Source organism: Leptonotus elevatus, chromosome 5 (genome assembly GCF_054856555.1).
Source record: "Leptonotus elevatus isolate MCC_2025b chromosome 5, RoL_Lele_1.0, whole genome shotgun sequence".
Classification (NCBI taxonomy): Eukaryota; Metazoa; Chordata; class Actinopteri; order Syngnathiformes; family Syngnathidae; genus Leptonotus; species Leptonotus elevatus.
Window position 1 is genome coordinate 5,404,398 of NC_141243.1, and position 27,076 is coordinate 5,431,473.

Consider the following 27,076-nt stretch of genomic DNA (forward strand, 5'->3'; position numbering starts at 1 on the left):
AATGTGTGTGAAGAAATAAAACCAACATGGCTATTTCTTAGATGGTGTTAAATAGCCACTGGACAGATGGACGGTAAGATAAAGAAACCGTTATGTAACTAGTATCTTAATCTGTTAGATTTCAAAAGGCCATGTGCTGAGATGAAAATAAATATTTTTAAGTGCAGTACATGGTTGTAGAAGGCCCTCAAGTGACTATACAAATCCCTGTTGTCGAATTCACACATTTTAGTTGATGCTAAACATTCCTATTAAAAATCTTTACAGTCCACGGATGCGACGGACCATGTTTTACCTCGGACTCCAAATGACTAAATAACGACCGTGTTCATAGCAGAATCACAATAAGGTTCCTTTTGTATTAGTTCCAGCAGGTGGCAGTGTGGCATTGGTTTAAACAAGCCACTCCCCTTCACTAAAGGGGCTTCACGAACACTTTGGAAACCGAACACGCCGCTATTTAAAAGCGATCAAGGCAGAGTTACAGTTGACACTAAACACTATAACTTTCTTAATTTCACAAACACTGCATTTTAAATACTTACTAGTTGCCACAACTAGCGCTACTACCTTAAGTGTGAGGTGTACTACAGTATTATGTTAATACCAACATACTCGCCGGCTGTCTTTGAACGCATCACCACTTCCTCTCCCAAACCGCGCCTGCTCCTCTCTTTTCGGCGGCTGAAGGGGGTTGACCGTCTGAGGAGGGGGGAACGACTGCCCATCAACAGGCATAAAAAAAAAAAATTCGACCATGTGTAGAGAAGGTGAATATAAAAGGCACGCTGACAGCCGACGGCGAGGGTGAAGCTATTTCCTTCGTCTCAAAGTTGGCTTTCGAAGCGAATGGACAAGAGCGGGGAGCTGGGAGCAGGACAGCCCGACCACTACCGAAGGTAACTCACAAAGCCGCCCGGGAGAAGCTTCACATTGTGTCCGCTTGTGTCAACTGGTACCAGGGGTAGCGAGGGAAGGACCAGACACTCAAAGCGGTCCAAGGTGTTGTCTATGCATGTCACATCCTTCGTTTTTAGCCAGCTGTCAAAAGTGGGGAAGCGTCTACTAAGCTAACATTCTGTAATTTCCTCTTTTTGTGTTGACATAGTGACTTACTTTAATTGCGAAGATGAAATCAATTATTTGCAGTACTGCTGCTGAATCATAAGCGGAACCCCCTCCGTTTGTATTTGAGCTACTGTAAGTGATGGTTGCATTTGCCAAGAATGAGGAGAGTACTGTACTGTCCTCTCCACGCATCATTAACCACATTTGTCTCATTGCTGTTGCAGATTCTTTTCGTTTTTTTTTGTCAATTTGAGGACTGCACAAAACAACACTAACCTCACCACGGCTGTATTTTTCACTTCAAGGAATGTTTTGGGGGGGAATCTGAGGAATGTGTGATGGTCTGTCCCACACATCTGTTTGATATTCAGTAGCAGGAAATCCATGAAGTGTTGTGTGTGTTTCAGCCTTGTGCTCAGTGTCATGTCCAAGGCGATGAATATTGAGAGATGTTGGGTCTTAAACCTCAACAGGAGCAGCTCACCTGTTTTCAGTCGAAGGAGGAATGTCTACATTAAATAAAGTTTTTATGAAGTTCCACCTCAAAAATCACTTTGCTCTCTAAAAGTACCACCATAATGACCAACATTAAAATACAGCAGCATGGGTGCCGGTCGATTCATCGAGGGATTGTTATTGAAATCAGAAATGAGAGTTTTGTGAAAAAAAAAAAAGATTTAAAGTTAATTTACATCTAGAAACAGAGTTTAGTTCTAAAAACCAGAGACGGGCAAAACCGTTGTTACATCGGACCACCACTGTGTGTTAGAAAAAATTGATTCGGCAATATATCGCGATATTGCAGTGCGCAATTCTTGAATCGATTCGATACGCGGCCGAATCGATTTTTAAACATCCATTTTTTAATGGGAATATTCAAAACGTCTTACTTAGGGTTAGGATTTACATATTAAGCATGGAAGAATGTTATACTAATGGAACATGAAACCTTAATATTTAATTTCAGTGCTGTTCAAACATGAAACAGACTGCAACCTGTTTGCTAAATGCAGTGATTCAATTATAAGCCTGAATTTTCAGATAAATACATTTTCATACAAATCTTACAGTGTACATGTACAAATTTACTGATGAGTATTTTCCAAATTTGAGTTAAAAAAAACAATCACAATAATCAATTTATAGATTCGTATGGGGATTAATCGGTATCAAATCGAATCGTGACCTATGAATCGTGATACAAATCGAATCGCCAGGTACTAGGCAATTTACACCCCTAGTTAGTATTGACACGGTTATTGATGATTACGTTGATGGATAAAAACCCACTTCCGGCAAAGCTTATAGTCCATAAATGTTTCAAAGTTTCCCGTCATTAATTGATTGTCAACAAAATGGGCGTCCGTCATTGACGGAATGCCCACATCTGTTGATAATATTGAAAAATAAATGTGTACTGTACTTAAATGTTACAAATCAACTTGAGAATTGAAAAGTAAAAAAATAAAAAATCCCTGATTTAAAAAAGAGTAACAAGTTGCTTACAAGCTTAATGCTAGTTATGTTTGATCCTTTTTCATGTTTTAAATGTTATAAATGTGATTTGCATTTAATCCATTCATTGTTTCACATACCACTACAAAGAGCGTGTGTCCCACTACCTATACCACACTTTGGGAATCACTGCATGATAATTTGCCGGAAATAAACTCATGCCTCAGAGATATTCTTTCCATCACACACTCCTGCCGTCTTTTTTTTTTTCCTTCTTATTGCACCGGACTGTGAGAAAATTCCTGAAGGAAGCTGTAAAGGATTAGGAACGCTGCACTACACCTGAAACCACAAAAACGCTGCTTGTTGTGATGAGCAATAAGTAAATGTATTTTGATGGGATCCATCCATCCATCCATCTTTACTACAATTAGGAAAAGCCTACCATAATTGACATTTATTTGGGGGTTACCGTATTCAGAGGCCCTTAGAATGTTTGCGGAAGTTTTGTTTATAAAGACATTCAAAATTTGGAGTTGATGTCGCTATAAAGGTGCAGCGTCATTTCCTCTGCTTCTGTTTGTGTGTGCAGGTGTGTGACTGTATTCTCGTGACCTGTCTGTACGCTATACGCTGACGTGTGAATATAGCCCACTCTGTGCTACTTTTCCTCTTTTGTGTTATATAAGCAGAGCTGGAAGTGGAGCGCGGTTGCCCGACTGTAATTGGTGCCATCTGGTTCAACTGTGTTAACATACTTTCAGGAATGTTGTCATCGTCCAGCATTTACAATCACCCTTTGGACTTTAGACATTTAACAGCCAGTGTGGCCAATTTACGTGATAATGCTTTTCATTTGAATTTCTAGAAATCACATTTCCTGCCATTGATTCCTTAATAATTGGTTCCACTGGACATATTTGATATTTATATTACATACGTTTAGCTAATTTATTATAGTAGTGGCTTCGCCCGTGTGCCAGACTTAAAAAAAAAAAAAAAGAAGCAAACATGGCCCCTGAGTGTAAAACTTTTTTCTTTCTTTGCCACCTGTGTTTTATGCAATCATTTATGAGCTATTTTAGTGTCTTTTCCTCACTGTTGACCTTTTGTGTCAGACTTCCTTTTTCGCTTGCCTTCTTTGACATGTATTACTTTACAAAGAGGGTCCTCAGTTTACGGTGCGCGATACACTCACTTGCACAGCAGCGTAGGGCTGAAACGATTATTCGCATTACTAAAGTTTTGGGGGGGGAAAAGTTGAAGCAAAATCTGTGCCTTGAAGCTTTGCTGTAATCATTTTTCCACATGGACTAATGTTACTGCAGACACGCACACCACTTCATGTAGAAATAATCTGGCGCAATAGCGACGGGCCAGGAGGAAAGTGCATACATGACAGAGAATGTTCAAAGTTTGGGCAAAATTTCACACTTCAGTGGTACTACGGCTAATATACCACAGCAGTACGTCTACGATCGCTGGGGCTTGCCCCTTGGTGCATTTTTAATTGTTCACTTGAACAAATGGTTATAAAATAAACAAGTACCAGATATAAACAAATTCATTCATAAGCTACTACAGCCACAACTAACACCCAGGCACATAAGCAGTAGACAGTTAACAGCCAGCCACTAACCTGAGCTCACAACAGCCAACTTTACTCTCTCATTCTCTGACTCCCACGTCACTCACCAGGTCAGGCCCCGCCTTTTAAAGCCATACATGCTCAGTCACAGATAGTGTTGACGCGTGGGAGGGCGACCCTAACAAGACAACAATAATACCGCCACCTCACATGCACATTTTATTGTTTAATAATGCAACCTTTTTTTCTTTTTTTTTAAATGAGGTTACTCAATGAATCCATGTACAGTCATTTCTGGACTATAAGGCGCACCTGACTATAAGCCACGCAAGCTAAATTTGGGGAATACTGGAGTTTGTTACGCCTATAACCCGCACCCGACTGAAAGCCGCAGGTGTTTTAATGTTACCGCACCGGCACTACTTCCTTTTCCATAATGAGGGCGCAAATTGTCTCGCTCTCGTTCTGTCTCTCCTACTGTATTTGGGCTCACTTGGTTTGTTTGACGCTCTTCTTTATAGTGCGCCCCCTTGTGATCTGATGTATAAGCCGTACCTTTGTGTTAGATGCAGGGTCAAATGCAAGTGAAAAAAGTAGCGGTTTATAGTCCAGAAATTATTGTAGTAATCGGTACAATAACTGATTCTAAAAATATTCGATAGCTGAGAAGACACTCAAGTTACCGCAGAAGTACTATTTTTCATTTGGTTGTTTTGTTTAGGGTCTACAAGCGATTTTTATCCAAACATTTATTAAAATTCTGACTTCATGACAGGGTTAGTATAAGAGACTACCGAGCTCTGACTACGGCACCTCTGTAGAAATGGAACTCTGTCGTACTAAGGATGCCTTTATTACTGTCTTGATTCAGTCTTGTATCCCCACCAATAAACACAGATTTATATCAGACGGGTTCATTCAGTGCACACACAAAAATGTGACTCGAATTAAGTCTGCATGCAACACTATTGCAAAAATGTTCCACGCTTTTTTTTCTTCCTTGCCACACTTTTCCCAATCTTTTCCAAAGCGCCTCAGTGACTCATTTGTTCAAACTTGCAGTGTTGAATAACTATTGTTTGTCTGAACCACCGTCCCCATCTCTGTGTTTTTGTTTCCTTTCAGATAGCAGCAGACGTCAGCAGACGTAACTACCATGCCGACAAGTGATGGTTCGAGCCGCTTCCACGTCTTTGCGGCTCCCCCCAAAGGCAACCACCAGCGCTCCCCGGGCTACGTCCCCGGGCGGGTTGCTCCGGTGCGCTCGCCCCCGCCGGCCAAAGCCCCACCACCGCCACCGATCAAACCTCATGGCCCGTCGTCGCAGCGACAAGCCGCCTTCAGCTTGTCGGAGGAGGGCCAGCGGCGGGAGCGTGCTCAGAGCCTCCAGCTGAGAAAGAACACGCTCATCTGCTTCGGGGTATCCATGGGAGCTTTCTTCCTCAGTCTCATACTTGTACTTAGTCTCACTAGTGGTGACATTTTAGACGGTAAGTGTTATAGATCCTCTAAAACAGTGGTTGTCAAACAGAGAGAAAAAAAAATACTTGGGTCTTCAAGTACCACAATCATAACCAACATTAAAAGTACAGTAGCAAAGTATGTGTTAATAAAAAAGGAGGCAGAGGCTTTATTCCTAAAAAGTACTTTTAATATTTTGTAAGCTATTGTAACATTATAAACAGCAATATTGCACATACAGTAAATATAGTAAAATAAAATGACAGGTTCCCAGCCACAACCTTCAAGACAGCCACTCTACCACTTGAGCTATGCCACCCCTTTAATACCGTACTGAGTTAATGTACAACCTTATCTGTTTCGACGATTTTTTTGCAGAGAATTGTCCTGATCACAACCCGTCTCTGAGTAACTGGAACCCAGGCCACCAGACAGAAAAGGCCATTGCTGTGAGGAGGGGAGATTTATTTCGATTGGAGTCTTCTGCTACTTTCCGTTCACTCACCATCCAATCAGGAGGTAAGAAGCCTAAGAAGGAGCAACCTCAAATGATGAGCAGTCTTTTAAGCCTTCCCACTCTAATGCATGGTTTTGATGATTCCCTCCAACTCACTTGATTCAAATGAGCAGAAGTCTGGTCACAATCCTGATTATTTGAATCCCATTTGTTGGAGGGAGGAATCATCTAAAACATGCAGAAAAGTGGCCCTTGAGGATCGGATTTGGACACCCCCATTCCAACTATCTGTCTTCTCACAGGTCGTGTAGTGTTTGCAGACAACACTGACGGCTCCAAAAACATAACCTTGAGAACAGGTCATATCCTGATTGAGAATGGCGGAGCCTTTTACATCGGCGCACCCAAATGTCGCTACCGGTCCCACGCTGCCATCGCCCTCTCAGGGCGCTCCGACAGCAAGGACATCCCTGAAGTACCCGGTCTTGGCCGGAAATTTATTGCCGTCATGAGTGGTGGAACGCTGGAGCTCCACGGCGCAGAACGAGTCTCCTGGTCTTTGTTGACTAAAAACGTGCCTGCCTCTGGCCTGGACACGGGGGGTGACACCTTCCAGCGCAACTTTAGCAGAGGCATCAACCTGCGCGTGGTGGATCAGGACACGGCCGACATCCTACTCAGGGAACGGTACGACACCCACGAATCCCGCAATGACAGTCGCCGGCTCACCCTGCTGCTCCGGTCCCTGCCGGCGGGTCGCATCGTCACCCTCGCTGTCGGAGACTCGGCCGTCAAAAGTCTTCTGGATGAAACCAAGAAGGCCATTGAAGAGACGCTTGGCAGCAGATACGTCTACGATCTCAAGTACAGGTGAGGAGGCGTGTCACACTTGTGCGGAATTGACTGTGGGGTAATAAGCATGAATATGAACACATTCTGTACCGTGTACGGTTTGTATTTGTCAACTAGACTCCAACTGTGTCTCAGTCTATCGATGCGTTCAGTGCGGCATGTTTTTCACAGTTTCAGGTCATACCATTTTGAAATCTTAATTTTCCTGGTGGTGGTTCTGTACCACTGGGAAATCGTTTCTTGGTCCCTAGGGGCTCAATTTTGTTTTTGTTTTTATATTAATTTATAACCCTTACACCTTTTTTGACACCTCATTACGTAGATAGACAACCAACAACAACGTCTTGTTCTGTAGAATAATGCTCTCTTATACCTTCCCATTTGGGATTCTACCTTGAATAATTCCGTGTACTATTTCTCTTCCTGTTTTCTGTAAATTTCTGCTCTTTGCCAGGAAAGGAAGCACACACCGGATAACAAGGTTATGGTCGTAAAGTTTCCAGGATTTGTGCAAAAATGTGACTGGAAAGGTAGCGTTCGTATCACTCCTCTGTCTTTAAAGGACAAAAACGTTGACGTAGTTAGTTGAATTGCTCGATTGGCCCTTTTGTGTCTACGGCACCCACAAACGCATATATTTCTTCCAATACAAGTCTAGCGTTGCACTGGATTTATTCGTAGCTGAACCCAGCTCGGACCTCGCTTGGCAGACCAGTCAAGCGCTATGTCAGATTCTCCAGTGTCACGTTTCACTTTAGGGTACCGAGCCAGCACAGAGGTCTTCACAGAAATCCACTCAAACCCACAACACAGCGCTTCAAATGACTCAGATGATATAGCCCTAGTGTGTGTGTGTGTGTGTGTGTGTGTGTTTACACAACAGCCTAACTTGCACACTTTCATCTTTCACCGTTTATTGGAGGGATTTAAGCTTAGCTCTCAGTGGATTTGCCTGATAGGAGACGTACCGCTGACATATTATAGACGACAGTGTGCAGTTCAAAGTCTCACTAGAGTTGAGAAATCTTTCAGGCTTTAAATCCATAGAACTGAGTGTGGGACAATGAACACTTGCGCATGCTTATATTAACACAATAAACTATCCAGCGTGCGTAGCTGCGTTCTTGTATAAATGTATGAAGGTTCACCTCGTGAGTCGGCCGAGCATGACTTTAGAGCAATTTCAACAAAATAATTTACTGCAGTTTAGTATTTCAACAGAAGGTTGCTGAAAAAAAAACACACGTTATTTTTGATACAGAAAATGAGCTCCAGCTTGTTTTGGAAACTAAAGTAGACCACGCTTCAGTAGACCCTTTGTATTGAATGTTTTTGTCTCTCGGGAGACACACGCACGCACCCAGCAATAATGAGGTTGTTTAAAGGCTGTGAAGATCAACCGGTGGCCGAGACTGAAGGGAAAAGTGTGCCATTTTACGCGCTCTCCCTGTGCTTCCTGCTTGTGCTTTTATCAGTTTGCGCACAGGGCGCAAGGTTGAAAGGTTCTTTCCCCTCGGGAAGATCTGCACTTGACAGTACAGTGCGGCTCCCCAGATGGATCCGGTTTGTGTGTCCACTGGATTCAATGTTCCACTTTCATCCTCAAAAAGATAGTGTTATTTATTTTACAATGATGATTACCAGTTTGTACATTTCGTGTTTTGTTTGTTTTTTTCATAACTTTGATGGAGTCAAAAATAGTTCAAGGACAATCCTTCACTGGGTGGTCCTTTCCTGCGAAAGGCATGTTTGACGACTTATTATGACATATTATCTCCACATGACTCAAAGTTTGGAATCTAGACAAACTAAAATAATTGTGACATGAAATTCACTACAGGATTACACCCCTAAACGCTATGCCTTTCAGCATCCACACCCTCCACCACTCAGATGATTTCATCTTTGTATTTTTATTTATTTTTACAATTATCTCACTACAATAATTTTCAAGACATTTTGAATTAAAATGTTTCCATCAAACTGTGAGACATCCCTTTTGGTCTTTTAATCATTCTGTGACATAGTGGATCCTCAAAGGTCATCCTTGTGGAATTTTTAAATCAATGTCAATCATGGTACTTGTGTAAATTGCGATAATCTGCTCCACACATTTGAACTGTGAACTGTTATTATTTTTATGAGTGACAAGTACAGTGATGAATGTAAGTGGTGTACATTTTGTTCTGTTGTTTCTTGGCAACTTAATTTTTTCATCCTAGCCATATTGTTCTGAACAGCTGGGACAGAGACGTGTGTACTGAACTACGGACCATGTGACTAATGTGCTACGGGGACTTGAGGCGGACGGGGAGGATCTGATGTGTCAAAAATGATCCGTATTCTTATTATTATTGTTAGCTTATTGTTGACACATTGAACACAACAGCCAGGACTGAGATGAATGTGCCACTTTCCCACATTCCAAAAGTCAATTTCTGCTTCGTTGGTTGGTTGCTTTGATGACTTTTTTTGTTCTTGCATCACCGGGGACTCATGGTGGCATCACACTCGTCAAGTTGAAATGAGCTGATGACGCAACACAAGATCACATTTTTTTCCTCACCAAGTAAAATGAAACGATATATCCTCCTCCTCTCCTTGATCTTTGCAGGCAAGCGTGGGCTTTGGTCTCCGTGGTGGGCGGTGGTAACGCGTCGTGCTCGGAGGACGTCAGGGAACACGAAAACCACGACACTGGAGGGAGAGCTGTAGCAAGACGGAACTTCACCACCGTCAATGGCGTGCGCTTCTCCGTCTCGGCCTACAGCGAGTGGAAGAATGGTGAGGAATGCATAATGGTACCAATAATTATATAATGTCCCCTAAAAAAACATACAACTGGTCACATGTTTAAAATACATGCAATCACACTATTACTCCCTAAAATTCTGAAATGCATTACTCACTCATATGTTTTGTGACGTATACAACATAGATATGGAATGTAGCGATGATGAATTTAGCTTTATGAACTTGCAATGGCAAGTTGATTGATTTTTCTGCAGCATTGTGTAAGCAGGTACAAAGGTCACAAATGAGGTGTGTCAGATGTCTTGACTTGTCACCTGAACCTGAATTAACATTACGCTTTGGTGACCATATCATTATGACAAATGTATACAAAGCTTTTAAATCATTAAACATGACCTTTGAGCTGTATATTTCGGGCGACTGCACATATCCACACCCTGACCAACCTTTTTCATTGTTGACTCAATTCTGCTTGCAGGTGTGCTTTCTGATTTACTTTATGTTCCTCGCACCCAAAAAATAGTCACAAGGTAAATCCATGTTATTACTTTTTTCGATTAAAAGTTAATTCTTTCCCTTCCTAGGTTTCCCCATCTCGGGCTTTCAGGTGGATGCGGTGGACCAGGTGGTGCTCAATCTCCAGGATGAGGTGCAGCAGACCTGGCAACCTGGCAATCAAATTGTTATTGCCAGTACAGATTATTCCATGCATCAAGCTGAAGAGTTTACACTTTTACCCTGCCCTCATTGCACCAGTAGGCAGGTCCGAATACAAGGTGAGACAGCGGGGTTTTACAAAGTCCAGATGTGGTGGGAATAGTGGTTAGTTTTTGAATTAATCAGGTTGCCCCGAATTTATTCTGCGATGCTTTGCGATTTATGTCTAGAATAATCAGTCCCAGAGCCCAAACTGTCGCCTTTTATTAACTTCCACTGCCACGTGCATTTTATTGGCATGTGGGAGTACCTCAGTTCTTAGGCACTTGAAATTGCTTAGTTATTATTATTTTTGGCTGACTTTTAACGATTTTTACATGATACATACCTACAGTACCTTTTAACGCAATATCTATCACAGAAAGCCTCTCTTTTGTCTTTTTTTTACGACACCCTAATGTTCTGAGTCTGACCCAACAGTCTTTGTCCGTCCTACTATCAGATATATTTTTCTTATGCCATTACTCCATTGTCAGCAAAGACCAACTCCCTTCCTGCAGAAAAGGATGTGATAAAAACGCGGGTCTCGACTTTTAAGTCGCCGTTGAAACCAAGCAGCTGCTCTGCGTTATCATTGCCAACAGCACCCTGTGGACACAAGCACTTTGGGAGCTGATTTACGTTTTTATAAGCATCTCACCAGTTTTCTCTTCCAAACTGTATGTTGTTTTAGTGGGTCGAGTGTGAGGTGCGGCTACGGCTAAGCATATTTCTGTGGTGGGCAGTAAATATTTAATTTAATTTTGTTTGGAATACTCTGCTTTTGGTTAATGCCGTGGAACACAATCCGTTATGTGATATTGGCGGTTCATTATAATTTGTTCCCTTTGGGAAACAATGTCAAGTGAAACAATTTGCTCTTGGCTCCAACTATTGTCATCAGAAATATGAATTTCCTGCCAAGTGGATTTTAAGTGACATTCTTAACTGTCATACAAGTATAATGAGAAGTTCTGTATTATACAAATATAAGTAAAACAACTCACCCTTTGAAGACTATGACGATCCTGTAACGCAGAAGGAACGGATGTAGGATTATAATTTTTTTGCTTATCCCGTCGCCCACCTGTGTTGTCTTGTCTCACGACCATTCTGTTTTTTTACCCATGGTGACCTGAAACTGTACTGCCGCGGCCGTCAGGAACATAGTGTATACGTAGCCTAATTAACTCAAGTTATGTGCCGTACTTCTCCATTTCTATCCAATCGGAAAATCATCTCGTGCTGACTGCGTGTGTGTGCGCTCCACAGGCAAGCCTCTTTACAACCATGTTGGCGAGATCGTTGATGGAGTGGACATGCGTGCTGAAGTGGCTCTGCTCTCCAGGAACATTCTTATCTATGGAGAAATGGAAAACTCCTGCTACGGAAACAACTTGTGTCAGTTCTACAGCCACGACACCTACGGAGGCCACATCATGGTGTGTAACTTTATAGTGCACTTCAAAGTGCTAAACTAAGCTTTGTGTGTCTGCATGCTTTATCCTGACATTGCTTTCTTCGGTTACTGTGTTGTGACTAATTTACATATTTTTCCATTCAGCATTTTGGAACTCAGGGAATTTTGTGTATTTACCTTGTGTGCTAATGTGAGGTGTTATTTATGTTCCCTGCTTGTATTTTTATGTTAACTAACTACTGTCTTTCTACGCCAATTTCTATACTCTGTCTTGGCCATTTTTCTCCTTTTTCTCACGTCATTTTTAGATTACCATTCTGTATATTCCATCTGGAAATATGCACAAAGCAGTTTCTCATCTTAATGTTTTCACCTTATGCATTTGGGTTCCCAGCGGTTCCCAAAATATTTGTAAAGCTTGCTTTTTTTTTTACATTATGTTTCCACTGTTTGAGAACGACTCAAATGGCTTCAAATTATAACTCAATTCCCTACGAGTAGCTAGACTGAGTAGTTAGGCAAAATTACGACCATGCAGAAGTTGATATTGATCAACTTCTACACGTTTAAATTTAATTTGTAATCTACAATGACAAAATAGATAGAACATAAACCACGTGCTGTGATAAAGTAAATAATCTTTTTTGACTACACACAGTTAAGTCACAAAATATTCATACCATGATTACATTTGCGCTCAAGTAAATATTTATTTGTTAAATTAGACTCTCCTAACTGTAAATGACATAAAGTGGTAGAAGACCAACAAGTAAGTTACATATAATAATGAAAAATATTCACACGTTTCATTTAGTAACATTATCATATCTTAGTCATTTTGGTGTGAGTTCCAGTTAAGATGCTAATTCTATGTGATGTTTAAGAAGAAAAAAAAAAGAACAGGGAAGTGTACAGTATGTGTTATTGTGCATATGTGTGTCAGTATAAACTGAGAGCGCGAGCTGTTAAGTACACTTAATAATTATCCTTCACAGGGCCAATGTGGTCTACTTTTTGTAACACACAATCATCTCATTGGCTCCCTGCTCTCCCCCACTATGCCAGATCTCTGGAAACTTCTCCTCAGTGCATCTGTCTTACGTGGAGCTTAAGAACATGGGCCAGCAGAAAGAAAGGAGTCGCTACCCGATCCACTTCCACATGTGTGGCGATGTGGACCAGAAAGGAGGCTACTGGGAGCCCACCTATGTGGACGGCCTCTCCATACACCACTCCTTCTCTCGTTGCGTCACCATCCATGCCACCAACGGCTTGCTGGTCAGTAGTTCTTTATAACTTGAAAGAGAGGGAAACTGATGAAGATAAATTGTCTGTTTTGACGCTTTGTCAGAAAATGAGTCCTTATCAGTTTCAATTTTCAAAATGGAATGAGTCAGTCCTCTCAGTTTCTTCAATCGAATGGCCCGTCCTGTTGCCTTAAATGGGGTTTCCTTGGTGACAAAGGGGCAACACATTCTAATGAACATGTGTCAAGATTCGGTCCTCAAGTGTATATTTTTTTTAGGTTTCTCTTCTCCAACGCACCTGATACAATGATCAGGATAATTATCAGGCTCCTGCAGAGCTTGCTGATGAACTTAAATATGAATCAATTGTGTTGCACATGAGAAACCTCTAAAACATGCAGGACTCAGGCCCTCGAGGACTGGGGTTTGACACCACTGTTTTAATGGGATCCACTACAAGAGCTGTATCACAAAAACAACACGACGCGTTTTAATGGAGAGAAAAAAATCACAGTATTATGTGCTTTTATGTAACCAAAATAAAATACCGCCTTAACACCTTTCAGCATTGCATTGCTGTGCATTTCTCCACTAATCTTAATGCACCCCAATGACAAACATTTGATCTTTATCCATGTGTGTCACTGCACATTTTCATTGACATCACGTGTTCAAGGTTGTTTGTTGACAACCTGACTGACGTCAATGGATCATCGTCTTTGTTTTTGTCCTTGGGGCTGTTGCATTGCCATCATTTTTCCTTTCAGCATCAAGGAAATGGAAAGTACAAAGGTGTTTCGTACACATAATGCCAATTTGACCTCTTTCCCATGTCCGATTCATCCATGGAGCTTTCCTGTCAACACTCTTTGGCTAGCAATTGCCAGCCAATTTCCCTCAGCGGTAATCAGTAAACACTTTGTGGGAACTCCACCGTCATCTGTGACGGTGTCCCAGTACTTTGTTTGTGCTAAAGAGGAAGCCAGACACAATTAGTAATGCACTAAAGCATTTGTATATGAACCTGGGACAAGACAATTAAAGATAATGACTTCCTGAAAGACAGGAACCCTAAGGCTGTTCATTTTTCATCCAGCCACCTGACTTCAGATGGATTTAACAACAGAACATTTTATATATTTGGTAATAACAAATGTTAAATAAATGAAGTGCACTATGTGGCTCATAATTTTTGTTTTCCTCTTGGATGGTTGTTGACAAGTTTACTCGTATTTAAGCTGTAGCACTTTTTAAAAACGATTTCCCACTAATAAGTATTTATGCAACAAATGCATATTCATACAAAGAATGTGTTATGGGTCAGGTGAAGAACACAGTGGGCTATGACACTCTGGGTCACTGCTTCTTCTTGGAGGACGGCATTGAGCAGCGGAACACTTTCTACCGCAACCTCGGCCTGTTGACAAGGCCCGGTACTCTGCTGCCCACTGACCGCAATGAGACCCTCTGCCTCAGCATTAAGGACAAAGTCTACCAGGGCTACACTCCCTCCCCCAGCACAGAGTGCAAGTAAGTGAATACCCATGAATAGCCAATATCCTCAAGTAATTGATGCTTACACGCAAAGGTTTGTAATTGCCTATCGAGGCCACAAATGGCTGCAAAACACTTTGTTTTTTAAAACTAGATTAAGCTATGGCCTGACTATATGAAGCTCCTCCCCTCAGTTGAATATGCTGGCCCAAGGAATATTTTTATATTAGACATCTAAGAGTTCGTGTAAGAGTTTTACAGTGAATAACAGAGGATGGGTTGCACTCAAAAATCAGCAAATGTGCAAATTTCTTTATGTTCTATAACATGAGAAAACTAAATTTGAAGATGAAGATGGCAAACAGATAATAAGCAGGGTCATTGATAATGTTGTAGTTCATAAACCTGTCTTTTGTATTATTGGCTGCGATTGACTGGTGGCCATTGTAGTATAGTCTGCCAAAATTGCTTTTTTGCCTTCATTGAATCTCACCAAGGATAAAAAAATGCTCAAATAGCCATCTCAACAGTAATATAGAAATACAATAAAAGGGGCACGAGTGAACTTAATCGTTGAATCAGGGAGTCAGTGTGGGAAGAGATGGTGTGGACACACTTTGATGGACAACAGACAAGTCAAATTCCATGTGAGAGACGCTGATTTTATCTGTGAACTCACATCCACTCCTCTAGACCGGATGTTTTTCTGTCACAGTCAGACGAGCGCCACTGTGAGAGAAACTCTGACGCCTGGTTCCAGTAGTGTGTCTGTGTCTGTATGTTTTGGTTGGGCTGTTCCTGTCCAAGGTTGATTTTGGAGTGCTAGATTATTGGGGAATGTTTGGGAAAGATCACTGATTTCATAGTCTGGTCATCTCCCATATGCCTCGGTATTGTCCACCTAATATCCTCTGTGTGGTGATTGTTTTCCAGGGCGGTTTCAACCTTCTGGATCGCTAACCCCAACAACAATCTTATCAGCAATGCTGCTGCTGGTTCTCAGGTAATTTCATCATGATCTCTATGTAAATAAAAAGATCCCTGTGGTGAATCATTTTATGCGTGTAACAAATTGATCTGCCAATAAAAAAGGACTTAAGCGTCTTTATTCAGATTTAGTGTAATTACACAGTTGAGAGCTTTAATATAAAAGAAGACAAGGGTGGCTCATGGAGGGGTCTCCATGTGGGGAGGTATGTAATGTTCTCCCAGGTAGGGGATATTATCTGTAGATCATAACTGATCAAGCGCCACGTCTCATCTAGGATGCTGTATCAGGTTACGGTATTCTGCCTTCCTTCAGGAGTCATCTTTGTGGTGGACTGAATACCAGCTACAAATGGAATTTATGTTGTCATCTTCTTTTGTTTGTTCTAGGATGCTGGCATATGGTTTGTGTTCCACGGCTCCTCCACGGGAGACTCTCATGGCTTGGTACCAGAGACAAAAGCAGAACTCACCCCTCTGGGGATTTTCTACAACAACCGCGTTCACTCTAACTTCAAGGTAGCACAAAAAAAACATACTAAATTAATAAGTGGGTCAACAACACTAAAAAGTGTCCTTGGTGTCCTCATTTGAATTACTCGGTGTCATGAAAATGTAGCAGAATAATGAATCTAGAAAACATTGCGCACAAGGCTTCAAATGTTATACAATATAAAATAACCAAATTAGAATAAATGTTTTTTGCCATTGCAGTTTTTTACAATTTTTTTGTGTTTACAGCAAGTTAGTTGATAAATCAAGTCATTTTAATCATGTGTGCATGTGGCCTAAAAATGTCTGTCCACCCTGTCATTATGGTGTGACAATTTTGACAATTCTTTAATGAACTCTGAAACAGTAGTGAGTGGCAGAATAAATATTTACACGTTTCGTATCGTATAATCAAATTATGTATGCAGTTGTATCTTGTCAAGATTAACATGTCCACTCTGTCATAATGAAATAGCAATTGGTAAAAACCTTTCAGAAATCTTAAATCCAACATGTGCTCATTAAATGCTAACATTATCTAAAATGTCTACCCTGTCAGCAATCTCACTTATTTTGCTGTTGTCATGTGCATTTTATGCTTGCAGTTATGTTATAAAAATGGGTGGGAGCTTGGCCAATATGCATTTTTAATAGCATAACATCTTCTCAATGCAATGAATATGAAGTTCAATGGAAAAAACATGTTTTGAGTGAAATGGGGACGTCTCGTGATATTCACTGAAGTGTTGTTTTTCCCTACGTGCACAATAGAATATGCAGTCTTTACATGAAACGCACAAACCCTCTGCTGACTTGCGTGCTTGTTGTACACATGCGCATGCGCACGTGCACAGACACACACACACACACACACACATAAACTGGCTGTAGAACAAGCCTCTCTGTTGTGTAATGACAGCGGTCGTCAGGTGAACTGTGAGTTCTTTGTCCACTCTTGAGAGCGAGAGAGTGAGAGAGAGGAAGCAGCCCAACTATACTTTGCACAAACCACAGGATTGACACACAGCATGTTTTCTTATACCCAACGCACACATTCATATACATTTAAGCCATACAAAACTAATTATCTTATTAAGTATGTATATATACACACCCCGTAAGTCACAGAGGTCTTGTGTGAGCTGTGGAAGTCAATTGACTTGTGCTCTCACGCTGTAAAATGTACCTACCATACTTAAAACATATCTGTATGATTTTGTCTATAATCACCATTGTCTCGTCACCATGCAGGCCGGGCTGTTCATTGATAAAGGAGTGAAGACCTCCAATGCAAGTGCTGCAGACCCCAGAGAATACCTGTGTCTGGACAATAATGCCAGGTGTGTTATGTTTTTCAGTAAATTGTTATACATATGCAGCTCATACAATACAGACAAATATGTCTCTACAGCAGTGCATCATGTGAGACCTCAGGGGGCAAGTTTTTCTTTTTCTTTTCGACTGTTTGTAACCTTATTTGAAAAGATGATCAAGACATATTTTGCACACAAAAAATGTCAGCAGAGTAAGCGGACCGTTTAGTGAGGATCAAATGATTATCCGTGTGTGCATTTATAGATTTTTGTTGACCAATTATTCAGCACTTTGCAACAGCAGTCACAAGAGAGGCAGACTCAGATTTAAGCATAACATTGTGAGTTAGGGCTAAGTTTAAGGTACTGTACTGTACTACAGTTAAAGGCTACTTTAAGATGACTATTGGCCCCCCGATCAAATACATAATTTATATTTTCATTATTTCTTATGGGGAAAAAAATCCAAATCAATCAAAGTGGAGATGGTTCGGCGTCATTGAGCAAATTGAGTTTGATCTTAGTGGTTCCACTGTCAAGTAACATGTTTATAATTTTTATTACCTGTATTAAATAGTTCTCTTCAAAGATGTCAATTTTTGTCATAATTAATTTTGTCGGTTATTTATAGCCCTCTCCAGAGCAGCGTATGCTCTATGCTATGGTCATATTACTACAGCATTTCATTTTGGAGGAGGGTCTGACAGGTTTGTGTTGACAGAAATAACAAGGTTTCACACATACAGTGTCCTCTCTTCCCAAACTCGGCCCTCGATTCCACGGAAAAATCCAACGCATCCACTGGGACTGCTGGCCATGCTGAGTTTGGGCTGGAATTGGAAATGTTAAAGTGTGGGCGCAGTATTAATTTTACATGTGAAAGAGAAAGTAGTTTGTGACACGAGGAAGAAGATTTAAGATGAGCAACATTGCATGCCAAGTACTGTCGTCCATATTTGTATGTTTTTATGGTGTCGAAAGCCTGCATCTTATAAGAACCATAATATGCTGAAAATACGACACAGAGTGAAAGACAAAGGGCCCTTCTTTTCTTAATGGCTGCTGTCTTGGCCAAAATAATCACTCGTAATCTTGTTTGGCAGTCCACACTTGAATCTATGAATATCTTCACCACATCACCCCAAGTGAAAAAATATGTCCTCTCGTGCCACCCACAGGGCACAAACAGCAAAAGACGGCTTGCAGTCAAAAGTCTTCACGGTTCATAAAGGCTTTATGCTCACATTCTATTAACTCAATTATGCGTGTCCAATTTCATAGCTCAGATATTATTCATTATCTGAGCGTGTCCGCATTTCTCAAGCTGTCAGGCTTTAAATCTGTTGACAAATTTGCATTATGTGTGAAGAAAAACCTTTTTGTAATGCAGATACAGAGGAGTTCCAGTGCTACAATGCACCTTAGTCTATCACCTTCACCAACCTTTGCTCGTAAAGTCATACATTTTATTTCTGGGCCATAGATAAAATAAATAAAAACCAGCAAATTCAGCGACAACTGAGTGTTTGTAACCTGAGGGGGGCTTGAGGGGTTTGTTAAAGGCAGAGGAAGGTTGAAAAAAAAATACTTGTGGAGGAACGATAACACAAGTTTGTACTTTGTCAGATTCCGACCTCATCAGAATGCGGATCCGAGCCAACCTCGAGTGGCGGCGATCATCGACACGCTGGTCTCCTTCAAGAACAACGACATGGGGGCGTGGATACGAGGCGGTGACATCGTCATCCAGAATTCTGGGTGAGACAAATACAGCAGAAATCATGATCCCTGTGAAATACTGTCAACATTTTTGGAATGCCAAAAATCTGATATTTATATGAAGTCATTTGTTTTGTCTTGGTGAACAGCTTTGCAGACAATGGCGTGGGATTATCCTTTGCCAGGTGCGTACATATGGGAACACTGAGCTCATATCAGGCTTCATGCAGCTGTTTTTCTCACTTCCTCACCACTAACTCATTCATTTTCATTAATTTTTTCGCATTCTCGACCAGTGAGTCTCAAAATATGGTAGTGGAAAATACTCCCTCAAGTGGTATGCAAAAGAATCACTGAATTGAACCAATTCAAACGAGACGTTTTGTGAATACAACTTTTGCCTTGTCTTTTAACTTGATGTATCAGGTTTGAGAATCACTGCTGTATAGGAGAGCCATACATTGGTTTTTGTATTTTAGATTTCTTCCCTTGTTCTCGTTGCAGTGATGGCAGCTACCCAAAGGACGAGGGCTCCAGTCAGGAGGTGACACAGTCTCTGTTTGTGGGAGAAAGTCGAAACCGGGGCACCAACGGAGGACAGAATAAATACTGGGGCTTAGGAGGTACCGATGGGAAGATGAGGACTCTCCCTAGAAACAGGTGAGGAAAGATGTGCTATAGTAATGAAAAAAAAAAGGAAATGAGGAAGAAGGTCTGGGTGAACAATATAAAAAGGTAGTAGGACATTACCACAGATGTTGGTGTATTGCGTGAGGTTGAGGAAGGAAGTCTTGTGCTGATTTACTGCCAGTGTAATGAACTGGTTTCTTTAAGCACGCACATAGTTTGCTCGAGTGACATGACTCATGGCTGCATTTTGATGACTTCATCACAAATTCTCGAGTAGGATTTCTAATGAAGTTGATGTCACTTTTTCCCTCCATTATTCCTGGAAGGGAATTTAAGGACATCCAAATATAAAGCCATCACTAGTAAAACATGATGTTAAATTAATAGTGCCAATATTTCAGTCAAGTTGAAGTCATGTTCTTATTTACCTCTATTTTACTGCTTGTCTATTCAGAGCTGTGTTTTTTGTCATTCCATAACATGTCATTAAACTTTCATTTTTTTATCATCGTGTGCTGTGCATCAGGCATAAAGTTACATAATATGTCAGCCACAAATGCATGGACTAATTGGTACAAAACAACACACGTCAAGTTTATTTATTTAGCCCTTAATCATCTCTCAAAAGGCTTCACTCACCTACAGTTGACAAATATTAACAACATACCCTGACCTTAACTTCACAGGAGTGTAAGGAAAGACTTAAAAAAAACATCTGGGGAAAAATTTTAAACCACATTGATGCAGTTAACACAAGCACGCACACAAACAAACACTTGCGATGCATGCAGCTAAAAGTATTTAGCACAATAGCAGTACAATGTGAAATTATTTTTATTTTTTATTGCTGATTTTGTTCATGTTGATGTCTGTCAGTAAGTTCTCATTTTAAAAATGGCACTTTGCAAATAGTTTAGGATTGATATTTATCTTTTTCTAAATAAAACAAACAAACAAAGCAAAACCTTAGTTTTCATGAAAATTCCTTTTATCATATTGTTATAAAGATATCAAGCATGAATACAAATCACACACATCGACTTGCAATGTAAACATTCACATTTTCACTATAATACTGATAAATAGGCGGAAGTTCAGAATATTGCCAGCAACAAAAAATTATTCAAGAACATTATTATTATTTTTTTTTTAAAGAGCAAATTCATTGGTCTGACATACGCAATCAGATGAAAAACATTGTTGCACTGTCAAATTTAAGGAGCGGTCTGGAGCCCTGCTTGATCATGTCACGTCTTGCAATTTTTAAGAACTTTATTTGGTACCAAATGTACCAAAATTCACTGACGGTTATTCTAGTATTCATTTCTAATTCACATATTTATTTGAAATTTTCCCCCAAAAAGACGATGTTAAAACAGTTTTAGAATTTGAAAAATGGAATGAAATGCTTATGAAAGTATTAAATAATGTATTAGCAGTTTATTATTTTAATTTTTTTTCAAATAGTCTCTTCTGTTATCAAAATAATTGTCTTTTCTCGCTCTTCTCCATTATAGAACGTTCCCAATCCGAGGCTTCCAGATCTACGACGGCCCGGTGCGGCTGACCCGCAGCACGTTCCGCAGTTTCATCCCCACGCCGGAGCGTTACACCAGCGCAGTGGGCTTCAGCCTGAAGAACACCTGGCAGCTCACCCCGCGGAACAACCTGTCCCACCTACACTTCCACTCCACTGTGGGCCTGCGGTCATTTTTCGGCCGTCCGGGGCAGTGGTTTGAGGAGAACGACCTCGATGGAGACAAGAACTCAATCTTCCACGATGTGGACGGCTCAGTGACAGGCTACAAGGATACTTACGTGGGCAGGGCCGACAACTACCTAATTCAACATCCGAGCTGTGTTAACAAGCCTCAATGGAATGGAGTGATATGTAGTGGCCGCTACTCTCAGGTACAGCAGAGGACGCTCACAGCTCAGTCGTTTTGTTGCATCCAATGGAAATAGACGCTCTTCCTCACTCTTCTTCAGGTGTATATCCAGACCCAAGGTGCTCCAAGCCTCACGCTGTCCATCAATAGAGACGAGTACCCCGCGGCTCCCCTGGTTCTCAGGGGTATTAACAGCCACGGGGCTCTGTCGCAGCAGTATCAGCCTGTTTTGATGATGAGCAAGAGCTACACTTTGCACTGGAACGGACCCGCACCCAGAGAGCTTGTCCTCTCCCTCATCAACTTTGACAAGTGAGACCGCTAACGTGTGTCTTGAGATGTCGAAGCGATAGCTGTATTTGAACCCTACACGAACCCTGTTTAAAAAAAAAAATATTCAATTTGAGCTACCACCCTGCAGTGAGGGTAATAATAGTAAATTGTTGATAGATATGTTGCTAATGAGTCAACTGATGTGAGTCATCCATGAACAGTTGTAAATGACATAACACATGATGATAAAAGCACAGGCGCGACATTGCAGATTGCAATTGCAGGTAACGGATAGCACATGTTGTTGGTGGACATGTTTCGTGTGATTTTTTTTTATTTTTTTTACAATCCTTTACTAAGATTTAAACTAGAGGGCACTAAATCCCTTCAACTGATAGCAAGCGTTGTTGACAACAGGTGTAAAAGTGAGCCCAAGGTGAGAAAGCACGCAGCTCACCCGTGACCCTAATGAGGATATGCGTTATATAAAATGGCTAGAACTGGGAAATAGGATGGGAAATAGTAATCCAAAAATGTGTCATAATTTTTTGCAGACCACCATTGCAATTCCTATTTCAAGCACTCCATGGGGGGGTTCTTTGAGCACCAACACATAACAACTTTGTTTCTGAATCAATAATGAAGCTTGAAGCTTTTTGTGTAGTGGAAGAAAAACACACATTGGGGGATTTTTAAAATGTATGTTTTTATAAACGTGTTATTCTAGCTTTTGTAGATTGTCCTTTTTCCATATAATGTGTGGTCAGTCTAAAAAGCGGATCCATATATTTATTTTCCATTAGAGATGATTGGGCGCTATTCGGACTGTGCTACCCAGCAGACACCACCTTCCAGATCGTGGCCGACATCAACGACAGGCAGAGCAACACTTTCGATGACATCACCGACTACGGGCCTGTGTTCTCTCTGGCTGATTTAGAGTCAAGACCTCTGGATAGGAAGTACTTCTTCGATCAAAATGTCGGGTGAGAGAAGCCAACCTGCTTCGTTGCATCAACCTGATGTGCGAATACCGCAAAGTTAAAAAAATATAAGCCACAATTTTGTCACCCCAACTTTATCCCCTAATCCTTAAATAAAGATGATAATGTGCTCAATGGACCAAATTTTACATCCAAAGTTATTTTGTTCCCACCAGCTTGCTGTGGCTGTACCTGCGAGTCCGCCACGGTCGTGACGGTCACAGCTACTGCTCGGTCAAAGGCTGCGAGAGAGTCAAAGTCATGGCCACTACATCCTCCCAGCGGACATGCAATTGCACCAGCAAGGCCTACCCCAAGTACACTAAAACCCCCTCGGCCGTACTGCCTATGCCGGCCCCAAACACGCAACCCTGCATGGACTGTGGAGCTGAACAGGTTTGTTTTGATTTAAAAGAATGCAAGTGCATCAAATCGAACCGAAGCAAATCGTTACACTTTACGAAATTAAGATCAATGTGTAAATAAATAAGTAAATACACAAAAAAAATGGCAATTTTAAAAGAGCTAATATCAGTTGATTAAATCGGCCGGACGATCAATTGGCCAGGCCGTAGTAAATATCCACTATAAAGTAAACTGCAAATTTCCGCAATATAGCAGGGGGACACTAACATGATTTTCATTCATTGTGTTGGAAATGTTGGCCCTTGTGACTTTTAGTTTGTGTTTGCTCAGCGTGTGTTTACCAGTGAGCCGTGGACGTCCTACCTCCAGACGCAAATCAAGTCTCTCAGTGTGAAGGAGCAGAAAAGAGGAGACAACACGTCCTTCATCGCTGTGAGCATATATTTAATGTGTGGCACACATCACACTTTAGCTGCCTATTAATTGGGGTGGAATATTTCCATGAGAAGTTAAACTGGGGAATTTGGATATAATAAGCATGAATTAACTTTATCATATGCAGACATCCATGCAAAATGATACAAGTAAAAACATGATAATTTAACAAATTCCTTTTTCAAGTAGAACTTCATAAATTTTTTAATGATTCCTTAACTCATTCACTCCCAGACATTTTTACTGAAGCAACCCTCTTCGCTCCCGGCTGTTTTACTGGATTTTGACTGATTTTGCAAGGCCCACAGAATATTTTGTTCTATTGCTATAAAAACATGGAACCTAACAAAAGAAAGATTAGAGTCTCTTCTTTCACCAGGAAAAAAAGTACATTTGTATCTGTTTCCGTTTTGCAGCAATTAGCATTAGAATATAGCTTTGTTTCGTCATTATTCACAAATAAATCTGTTTGGGAAAAAAAATGGGGAAAGGAGCTTTTTTGCAACATGGGCCTGGTTGATCTCTTATACTCTGCTGCCACCTGCTGGTCGTTTTTTGTAATAACTTATCATTGCTTTAAGCGACCTCTTCAGGTCAGAGGCTGCGTTAAATCTGATCTCCCTGACTCAACCTATTTAAAAATAATAATACAAATCCAGCCCCCTTCATCCCCCAAAAATGCCAACAATGTTCATTCAAAATGCAAATAAAAAAAAAGCATTTTCCTTACACTTAAGCCTCGCTGCGTTTTTGCAAAACATGTTCAGGCATTGTGCTTTTCATATTCACCTGTGCTCGCGTGAAATCATTTTTTTCCTGCAGAATTATGCTAAAATATAATTTTCAGCTACATTTAAGTTCTTCATTTAGAACCATTGTTCAGCTTTTTGTAATTTCCTGGTTTATTGTTGTTAATTGACTATTTTTTAATTTGGAAAATTCCTGGAATTTTGCAACCCTGCTCACTAAAGCTCATTGCCCGAGTCAATATCAACATTCGGTGCCTTTGAGACTCCCCCATTTCATAAATAATCTTGATATTTTGCATCAAATCTTATATTGTGTAGATATGTCATCCTATTAGAAATGCATATTAATCAAAGGACAATATATGTGAGGTTGCTGACTGGGTGGACATCTAGCTACACACATAATATAAAGAAATAATTAAACATTAGTGTAAATGAGTAAACATACACGTATATATTCAAAAAAAGATATAAAAGGAGTACTTTATATTCATCTGTTTTTCTGTCCATCAGGTAAATGAAGAGATGATACCTTTCACTCAGCCCGGCTATCTTGTGGTCTCCGTGGACGCCTGCTCCGGCAAAGTCACCAAGAAGGTGTCTTTTGCCAAGATGGACGCCAAGATGCAGGAGCACCTAATGACCGGAATACCAAAGAGGCAAGTGCAGAAACCTAACATTGACTTTTGTCAGCAAGAAATGTTGCTGACTTGGTTGTCGTCGTGGTGAACAGGTCCATCTTCCTGATGGCAACGCGAGGTCAGGCTGAGGGTCTGCCGGACGTCGCTCGGTATCTCATCCCCTTCGGTTTGGCCAAGGCGGCCGACTTGCACAATAAAGGTTTGTGGCGGTGACTACTACGATGATTATTACCTGTGTGCTGTGGCATCTCAAAAGGCGAATCTGTCCTTCCCTGCAGAAAGTGTGGCACTGTGGGCTTTCCAAGGAAGCGTCCCCCCGCCTCCGTGGGTGTGTCTCCAGGCGGGCCAAGGAGACCACGTCCTGGGCTCACAGGAGCGCTTCTTGCCGCTCGCTCTCCAAGCGTACGGCTGTCCGCCACCAGCGGCCCAGCAGACGCGCAGGGACCTGAAGCTGCTCAAACAAGCCACGGGACTCCAGTGAACCAATGTGAACTAGACAAACATACACAACTGGCTGATGAATGTGAACTGCTGAACTTTAATTTATTAACTATGGCATATATGTTGCGTTTGGGATTGTTATGCGTGTGCGCGAATACAGGCCGATAAGTCAATGCACTTTTATGTAAAGAAAAAAAACGAGCCAAAGTCACCTTTTTGAAATAATATTTGGAATAACAAATGAGAAAACAAATCATGCTATTATATTCTTTTATGGTTTAATAAATGAAAAGAGGAATCTCATCAGAGGGAAGGGAGCGGTGCATTAGTCACAGACACGAAAACAATTGAGATCATGTTGGACGGGGAGCAAAACTGGAACGAGACATACTCGGTCGGGATAAATCAATTCAAATACCATTGCGTCCAAAAACGCAACGTGTAATAAATAAGCAAAGCCAACGGGGGTTAGGTGTGCAAAACAACAAGCCATATTCACATGAATATTTAAACAAGTCGTTTGCAGAGAGTTAAATCGGCTTTCCTTATTTTAAGATGCATTTTGTTTTTAAACTGGAAAACAATGTGAGGTTATTTTCCAGCCATACGAGGAGAAAAGCCCCTTTTGGGTCGATGTCTATATGGATGTGTTTAAAGTGCAGGCCACGTGAGCAATGGATATACAAAAAAATACAATAAGCCTGATCAAATATACATATACAGGGGGAATGTAAAAACATTCCCAGGGCTATACAGTAGTATGTTTGATATATTTTAGCAGCAATGTGCTTCGTGTTGAGCGTATCTCTTTGAGTGTAAATCTTTGAGAGGCCTTTTGGATGTGAGCAGGGCTCCCCCACTGAGCATTGATATGTGCCAATGAGTGACTGACGACAAGCGTGTGTGAATATGTGACTGTGTGTGGCTTTGTAACCACTCTACTGTGTAAAAAGGGCAAATCCATGAGAGAAAGTCAAATGAGATTAAAAAAAAAAAAAAAAAAAGTAATTATAGTGTATTTTAAGCCATTCTGTTCATCTATTGGGCAAACTGGTCTTCGTGTTTTTTTGTTTCAACATGGTTTCCTGGCATTTGTTATGAGAATGTTACTGAAATAAACATGTATGCTTTGTTGTAACGTGCTGATTCTGTGACAAAATCATTATTTTACCTGTAAGGAGCAAGGTTATTATAGTTTTGTTTTTTAAATTTAGTTTGTTTTAATTAGCTTTCAGGGTGGTTCTGTTTGTTTTTATTAGTTTTAGTTATTTCATAAATGCTTAGTTTGAGTTGGTTTCAGTATTAGTTTTAGTTTTTTTTTAAAGTGTGTATTGTGCGCAATATTTAAAAAACACCATGGGAGCAACGTCATCTGAAGGTGCTTTTCTATTGGCTGCTGCTAGATGATGTCACTTTTGTGTGACACATTTCCAAATGTCCTTATTCCGGTTAATATAAAAATAAATCATCCCCAAAGGCTCATGCATTAAATTGATTACCAAAGACTAAAACGAAGGACATTTTTGCTATAATTATAGTTTTGTAAACATAAAATGTAGTTTGTTAGTTTGAGTTTTTTAAAAAGCATTTTCGTTTTTATTTTATTTTGTTAACGAAATTGTTTTCTGAATTTTAGTTATAGTTTTTTTCGTTAGTTTTAGTTAAC

The 27,076-nt window shown here is 40.7% G+C and overlaps 1 protein-coding gene and 1 long non-coding RNA gene across 3 annotated transcripts; one reads left to right on the top strand and one right to left on the bottom strand.

The window, feature by feature from the left end:
• Positions 1 to 688: 688 nt before the first annotated feature.
• On the top strand, positions 689 to 26,548 carry cemip2 (cell migration inducing hyaluronidase 2). The gene is made up of 23 exons (XM_086076332.1): positions 689 to 899; positions 5,237 to 5,601; positions 5,951 to 6,091; positions 6,332 to 6,899; positions 9,496 to 9,665; positions 10,220 to 10,411; positions 11,604 to 11,773; positions 12,817 to 13,029; positions 14,323 to 14,528; positions 15,426 to 15,495; positions 15,870 to 15,998; positions 17,223 to 17,311; positions 18,911 to 19,042; positions 19,153 to 19,188; positions 19,508 to 19,663; positions 21,151 to 21,544; positions 21,623 to 21,834; positions 22,599 to 22,781; positions 22,955 to 23,174; positions 23,475 to 23,576; positions 24,842 to 24,987; positions 25,062 to 25,168; positions 25,248 to 26,548. The coding sequence occupies exons 2-23, from the start codon at positions 5,268 to 5,270 to the stop codon at positions 25,448 to 25,450; spliced, it is 4,173 nt and encodes a 1,390-aa protein (XP_085932458.1). The 5' UTR covers positions 689 to 899; positions 5,237 to 5,267; the 3' UTR covers positions 25,451 to 26,548.
• LOC147173463 (uncharacterized) lies at positions 5,912 to 11,767 on the bottom strand. 2 transcript variants are annotated; one of them, XR_015094861.1, is made up of 4 exons: positions 11,339 to 11,767; positions 10,082 to 10,303; positions 9,448 to 9,645; positions 5,912 to 6,932 (listed from the first exon to the last, which is right to left on the bottom strand). It is a non-coding gene; the product is annotated as an uncharacterized LOC147173463 (long non-coding RNA). The 2 variants fall into 2 exon arrangements; XR_015094860.1 differs by lacking the exon at positions 5,912 to 6,932 and having other exon boundaries at positions 8,853 to 9,645.
• Positions 26,549 to 27,076: the final 528 nt, after the last annotated feature.